Source organism: Centroberyx gerrardi, chromosome 8, assembly GCF_048128805.1.
Source record: "Centroberyx gerrardi isolate f3 chromosome 8, fCenGer3.hap1.cur.20231027, whole genome shotgun sequence".
NCBI classification, from domain to species: domain Eukaryota; kingdom Metazoa; phylum Chordata; class Actinopteri; order Beryciformes; family Berycidae; genus Centroberyx; species Centroberyx gerrardi.
In genome coordinates this window covers 33,612,022-33,619,933 of record NC_136004.1, presented here as the reverse complement: position 1 = coordinate 33,619,933, position 7,912 = coordinate 33,612,022, and the positions used below count along the sequence as shown (strand labels likewise).

The following is a 7,912-nucleotide window of genomic DNA, read 5'->3' as shown; positions in this document are numbered from 1 at the left end:
TGTGTGTGTGTGTGTGTGTGTGTGTGTGTGCGTGTGCGTGTGCGCGTGTGTGTGCTGGTATTTCCAGTCCCTCCCTGGCCGCGGGGACCGGAAACGTGGCGTTGCATTAATTCACGTGCACGCGCTCCCATCCTCCCATCCAGCCGGCGGGCAGGCGAGCGGTGGCTCGTGCCCGCGTTCAGGCGGCCGCGCGCATCCTTATCCCTGTCGGCGCGGGCTCGAGCGTCCAGGATCCAAGGACAGACCGCGGCTCGCGAGCATCAGGTCATCTGGAAGTCCGCGCGCATCACCAGCGACACAACCGACGGATTTTTAAACGGATTTATGATTTAAAATGTGATTTTAAAATCTGAAAAACAAAACAGTTTTTCAGGCAAAAAACAAGCGAGAAGAAGAAGAAAATCCTGAATCAACAGGACGAGGCGCGAGACGGAACGAACAATGTCAAGGGATTTATCATTTAATACGTAATTTATGAATCAAAAACAACAAATTATCAATCAAAAAACCGACAAAAACGAGAATTAATCCCAACTCGGACGAGACGAGGCGGAACGAACTGAACGAAACAACGTTAACGGATTTTTTTTTTACGGTTTAATATCCGAATTCTAAATTAGAAACCGACAAAAACAAAAACAAGCTTCAGCCTGAACCGGATCAACAGGATCCACATCAGCAGGAACCGGAGAGAAACACCGGGACCGGATTCACCTCCGACTGAAGGAGAGACTGAGATTTAAATCAGAGTCTGAATCTGAATCTGAAATCAACAGGAGAGCCGGAGGACCAGACGGCAGATCCCAGACCAGCAGTGAGTTCACTGTTTATCTGTTGATCTGAAATGTTTCACGTCACTTCACATCTTTTAAAAAACCCTTCCCATCTTCATCACTTTCTTCATGAACATCATCCTCTTCATCACTTTTTGGTGTAAAAATAAAAAGCCTGATTCATGATTATTTAATACAAATCCGTCATCCTCTTCCTCACTTTCTTCCTCAGAAACACGTCATCTTCATCTTCATCACTTTTCGGTGTAAAAATAAATTAAATAACTAAACAATTAATAGAACCCCCCCCCCTCCTCTTCCTCACCTCCACCCTGGTTTCTCTCTCCTCTTCATCTTCATCACTTTCTTCTTCTAAATCACCATCATCTTCATCACTGTTTGGTGTAAAATTAACTGAACAGCCTAATTAATGCAAAACCTCCATCCTCTTCCTCACTTTCTTCATCTTCACCTCCATCAGATCTCTCCTCTCTTTTTATTAAAAACTAAAACCCTCTTCCTCTTTCTTCTTCTCCTTCACTGAAGTTACATTGTGTTATTGTTCTTCTTCTACTTCTTTTCCTCTTCCTCTTCCTCTTCCTCTTCCTCCTCCTCATTCTCCTCCTCAGTGAAGCTGTGTGTGTTACCGTTCTTCTTCTCCCCAGTGACTTTCACGGTGTCAGCCTTCTTCTTCTGCTCCTCCATGTAGCTGCGTGGTGTTAACATTCTTCTTCTTCTCCTCCTAGTGGAACTGCTTCATATTATCTTTCTTCTTCTCCTCGGTGAAGTTTCACGGTGTTAATCTTCTTCTCCTCCTCCTCAGTAGATGTTAACCTTCTTCTTCCGCTGTCCTCAGTGGAGCTGCGCGGCGTGCTGCTGCTGGCGGTGCTGCAGTGCTGCTCGGTGGCCCGGTGCGGCTGCGAGCCGCGGCTGGTGAACGTCGGCGCCGTGCTGAGCCAGAAGAGATACGAGCAGGTGTTCAAGGAGGCGGTGAGCCAGGCCAACGCTCTGTACGGCAGAGACAAGTTCAAGATGAACGCCATCTCCGTCACGCACAAACCCAACGCCATCCAGATGGCTCTGTCCGTCTGCGAGGACCTGATCTCCAACCAGGTGCACACACACACACACACTCACACACACTCACACACACACTGAGACACACACACACACACTCACACACACACACACACACTGAGACACACACACACACACTCACACACACACTAAGACACACACACACTCACACACACACTGAGACACACACACACATACACACTGAGACACACACACACACACACACACACTGAGACACACACACACACACTCACACACACACTGAGACACACACACACACACACACACACACACACACACACACTGAGACACACACACACACACACACACACACACACTGAGAGAGAGGTACTGGGGAAACGTTGGGAGAGAGAGAGAGATGGGGGACAGCCCAAAGTGTGTGTGTGTGTGTGTGATAGCACAAGGACACAGCACAAGGTGTATAATAAAGTGTGTGTGTCAGACAGAGAGAGAAAGAGAGAGAGAGAGAGAGAAGGAGAGAGAGTGAGAGAAGCAAAGGCAGAAAGACAAAATATTCAGTAACATCAGACCTGGAGGACGGAGGTCTGCAGAGCTTCACATCATGATGCTGCTCCAGTGAGTCTGGTCCAAGGTCACAGCAAGGTTACAGATGAGAGCAGAGGAGAGACGCTGAGTTCGCACTGACTCTGCTCACCTGGACAGCACTAATGTGTCTGCTGTCCTCATTCTGAAGGAGACGATATTCAGATGAACGTGTCTCCATGTGTTGCTTATAGATCTGTTCCCTTCATGTTCCTGTCTCCGGCTGCGGAGCAAAGTCCGGTCAGCGGGACCGAGGAGGATCACCGGAGACTCGGACGGTTTCGGACTTTACCGAAAACTTTGCGATCTCCGTTTCCCTCTAAATCCTGAGCATGCTCAGTTTCGGCCTCTCCTTCTGTTTCCTGCTGTCGGTCTCTTTCTCCTCTGAAACCGGTTCAGCCTCTGGAAGGCAGAGGAGCGTCAGGCGGTCCAGAGAGTCCTGGTCCAGGAGTTTACGGTCTGAACCGCTTCAGTAATGAGACTGAAACCAGAATACTGCACGTGTCTTAATGAGATTCTGCTGACTGACTATGAGCTTATTCAGGTTCAGGGGATCAGAACATGATGTTTACATGGACATTTCTTCAGACGAAGAGAAGTCGGTTTCAGGCTGGGACTGGAGTCTGATCTCAGTTCAGTTTTAGGGAAACTGTGATGCATCCAATAAGAAGGAAGAAAGGAAGGACAGAGGGAGGAGAGGAGACAGTCTCAGTATTGGAGGGCACATGTGTCACTCCAGGGGGGTTGTGGGTAATGTAGTTCTACATGCTCTCCTTCTAAATGTCCTCTACGGAGGTGAAGCCCCCCCCCCCCCGACTATCACTATCATCACTCTCTCTCTCTCTCTCTCTCTCTCTCTCTGTCTCTCTCTGTCTCTCTCTCTCTCTCTCTCTCTCTCTCTCCTCTTCTCTGAATCCTCTGTTTTTCAGTCAGGAGATTTTGCTGTGTTTTACTGATGATTTATAATTCTGTTGATATCAGACTGGAGAGAAACTTCCCAACAGGCTCTGATTACCAAACCCATCAAACCCACCAAACCCCCCAGACCCATCAAACCCACCAAACCCCCCAGACCCATCAAACCCACCAAAACCCCCAGACCCATCAAACCCATCAAACCCACCAAACCCCCCAGACCCACCAAACCCACCAAACCCACCAAACCCATCAAACCATCAAACCCACCAAAACCACCAAACCTTCCAAACCCTCCAAACCCATCAAACCCACCAAACCCTCGAAACCCTCGAAACCCTCCAAACCCATCATACCCTCCAAACCCTCCAAACCCATCAAACCCACCAAACCCTCCAAACCCATCAAACCCACCAAACCCACCAAACCCATCAAACCCACCAAACCCTCCAAACCCATCAAACCCACCAAACCCACCAAACCCATCAAACCCTCCAAACCCACCAAACCCACCAAACCCTCCAAACCCACCAAACCCTCCAAACCCACCAAACCATCAAACCCACCAAACCCACCAAATCCACCAAACCCATCAAACTCCCCAAAACCGATCAAACCCACCAACCCCCTCAAACCATCAAACCCCCCAGACCCATCAGACCCATCAAACCCAACAAATCCCCCAAACCCACCAAACTCTCAAACCCCCAAACCCTCCAAACCCACCAAACCCTCCAAACCCATCAAACCCACCAAACCCTCCAAACCCACCAAACCCATCAAACCATCAAACCCACCAAACCATCAAACCCACCAAACCCATCAAACCCACCAAACCCACCAAACTCTCCAAACCCTCCAAACCCTCCAAACCCATCAAACCCTCCAAACCCATCAAACCCACCAAACCCTCCAAACCCACCAAACCCATCAAACTCCCCAAAACCCATCAAACCCACCAACCCCCTCAAACCATCAAACCCCCAGACCCATCAGACCCATCAAACCCAACAAATCCCCCACACCCACCAAACTCTCAAACCCCAAACCCTCCAAACCCATCAAACCCACCAAACCCATCAAACTCCCCAAAACCCATCAAACGCACCAACCCCCTCAAACCCCCCAGACCCATCAGACCCATCCAACGCAACAAATCCCCCACACCCACCAAACTCTCAAACCCCCAAACCCTCCAAACCCACCAAACCCTCCGAACCCACTAAACCCTCCAAACCCACCAAACCCTCCAAACCCATCAAACCCACCAAACCCTCCAAACCCATCAAACCCACCAAACCCTCCAAACCCACCAAACTATCAAATCCACCAAACCCATCAAACTCCCCGAAACCCATCAAACCCACCAACCCCCTCAAACCATCAAACCCCCCAGACCCATCAGACCCATCAAACCCAACAAATCCCCCAAACTCACCAAACTCTCAAACCCCCAAACCCACCAAACCCTCCAAACCCACTAACCCACCAAACCCTCCAAACCCATCAAACCCACCAAACCCTCCAAACCCACCAAACCCTCCAAACCCATCAAACCCACCAAACCCTCCAAATCCATCAAACCCACCAAACCCTCCAAACCCACCAAACTATCAAATCCACCAAACCCATCAAACTCCCCGAAACCCATCAAACCCACCAACCCCCTCAAACCATCAAACCCCCCAGACCCATCAGACCCATCAAACCCAACAAATCCCCCAAACCCACCAAACTCTCAAACCCCCAAACCCACCAAACCCTCCAAACCCACTAACCCACCAAACCCTCCAAACCCATCAAACCCAACAAATCCCCCAAACCCACCAAACTCTCAAACCCCCAAACCCACCAAACCCTCCAAACCCACTAACCCACCAAACCCTCCAAACCCATCAAACCCAACAAATCCCCCAAACCCACCAAACTCTCAAACCCCCAAACCCACCAAACCCTCCAAACCCACTAACCCACCAAACCCTCCAAACCCATCAAACCCAACAAATCCCCCAAACCCACCAAACTCTCAAACCCACCAAACCGGAATGTTGTAAAATGTTGCTTCTGAAACCTCGAGAATTTCAGATTTTATTTCTGGAAGTTTGTCTGTTGGTTCCTGATGCTGCAGCTCCATCATGTCTGTCTGCCTGTCTGTCTGTCTGCCTGTCTGTCTGTCTGCCTGTCTGTGTGTCTGTCTGTCTGTCTGTCTGTCTGCCTGTCTGTCTGTCTGTCTGTCTGTCTGTCTGTCTGCCTGTCTGTCTGTCTGTCTGTCTGTCTGTCTGTCTGTCTGTCTGTCTCTCTCTGTCTCATTGTCTGTCTGTCTGTCTGTCTGTCTGTCTGTCTGTCTGTCTGTCTGCCTGTCTGTCTCTCTCTGTCTCATTGTCTGTCTGTCTGTCCTCCTCTCTGCTAACGAGGTGTCCAGCTCGTTAAGACGTCCTTCACAAAGCTCAGTGTTAATATTCATTATCCGGCTCATTTTATGGATGAATGGATGAATGGATGAATGTGTTTGAGGGGAAATGAAATGAAAATCTGTTCAGAGTGACGAAGCGTCTGAGGAGCTTCAGTCAAACTCAGTTAACAGCTGAGAGTTCAGTCACCACAGCTAGAACACACAGAACTGAGACAGTAAAATAACATAAACACACTTGAGATGGTTAAATTGTAGTAATTACACAAGTAAACTTTGTTCTGTGGTTTTCTGGAGCGGTGTGACAGAAGCTGCGGCACGCCTGCTGGTCTGATCTGGATCGGTTTGAGTTTCTGGTAGAATCAGTAATGTGGTGAAAAATGAAAAGGAGGTGAAACTCACCATGAAGCACACAGCAACCAACTGAAACAAAAACCTATTATATTTCTGCTTTTCCTCCTTTAAAGAGCCGGTCCTCATGTAGCTTAGATCAGTTTGATGCTAAATGCTGTGATGCAGACGTAATGATGTCATCAGCTTCATGTCAGAGTTCAGGTGGAGAATGAAAACCCGATGTGTGTTAAGGATTCAGGTTGCTGAGTCAGTGTAATGAGGAAGCTGTGACATCACCGTAAACGTCACAGTAAACAGATGGCTGTAACAGCAGAGTGACGCTCCGTCAGTCAGCCTGGAGCAGCTGGAGACAGTCTGAGCAGCATGTGGAGTTAACACGGCCGATGACGTGTTTAAACCCTCCACCGCTTAGATGATTGGTTCTGCGAGAAGAGAGGGGAAGTGACGGCTCGCTCTGATTGGTTCTCTGACAGCGAGGGAGAGCGTTGGTTAACTGAGATGGATAGAGAGAAGTTTGGATGAAACCAGAGACAGGAGGCGTCTCTGCTAGTCCGCCTGACTCAGCTTACGTAATACTTACTGCCCTTGAGCAAGGCACCGAACCACCAGCTGATCAGTAGGACCCTTCTATAGTGTGTTTCCTTTGTAGGATCCTTCTGCGTTTCCTTTGTAGGATCCTTCTGCGTTTCCTTTGTAGGATCCTTCTATAGTGTGCGTGTTTCCTTTGTAGAGGAAATGAGGCCAACATGGCGTCGGTGTGTTGGACAGCTGCTTTGTTACAGAGAGAGAGAGAGAATCACAGAGAGAGATGGACAGGAGATTAACAAACTCCCTGTCTCTCTCTCTCTCTCTCTCTCTCTTTGTCTCTCTCTCTCTCTCTTTCTCTCCCTCTCTCTTTCTCTCTCTCTCTTTGTCTCTCTCTCTCCCAGTGGAGGGATGGAGGGATTAGAGAGCCAGCGGTGATGAGAGAAAGATAGAGATAAGCAACAGAGAGCGAGAGTGTGTCTACGCACATACATAATGCACACACACACACACACACACACACACACACACACACACAGACAAAGGGCTGCAACAAGCATTTTCCTGCAGGCTTGTTCTCTCACTCTGCAGAAGTGGGTTCACTGTACAGAACCTTTTATTTCACTGTTATAGTGTGTGTGTGTGTGTGTGTGTGTGTGTGTGTGTGTGTGTGTGTGTGTGTGGACCTGGTTAGTCGACTCCGTCCTGGTCAAGATGAGGGTTCAGTTCAGACTTCTTGGGGTCAAAGGTCAGTTTTTAGCCCGTGTGGCTCTTCTGCTTTTGATGACATCATGAGGTGACAGCCAATAGGACGCTGGCGTGCTGCTGCCTGAACCCAGATCAGATCTACTGTGACATTAGCAGGTCATGTGTGTGTGAGAGAATAACTCCCATCACTGCATTAAGCACACACAATAACACAGCCTGGGGTGTGTGTGTGTGTGTGTGTGTGTGTGTGTGTGCGTGTGTGCGTGTGTGTGTGTGTGTGTGTGTGTGTGTGTGTGTGTGTGGTAAAGACATTTATTCCATCCTGGTCTTTAAAACATCATGGTGATTATGGAGACTTGTATTCTAGTTTTTGATATGAGACAAAACAGAATAATGTTGAAGTGTTTTGGTGTTTTTCAGTTACAGATGGATTCAGATTTCTCCTGAAATGTTTCAGTCCTGTGAGTTAAGAAGCTGAGAATCAGAAAATAACTTCAGCATGAGAAAAATTAGAGAAGATCTCGTTATTATTAGAAAACATTTTCTTTCCCAGGTGTGTACAGTCCAGGTTAACTACTTTGTAAAA

General features: G+C 48.4%; 1 protein-coding gene across 1 annotated transcript in view; it reads left to right on the top strand.

The window, feature by feature from the left end:
- grin1b (glutamate receptor, ionotropic, N-methyl D-aspartate 1b) overlaps positions 1-7,912 on the top strand; it is a 67,071-nt gene that overhangs the window by 8,193 nt on the left and 50,966 nt on the right. Inside the window, exons 2-3 of the mRNA XM_078285405.1 lie at positions 144-264; positions 1,597-1,886. Of these exons, the coding sequence (XP_078141531.1) occupies positions 144-264; positions 1,597-1,886 (411 nt within the window). The remainder of the gene's footprint in view (positions 1-143; positions 265-1,596; positions 1,887-7,912) is intronic.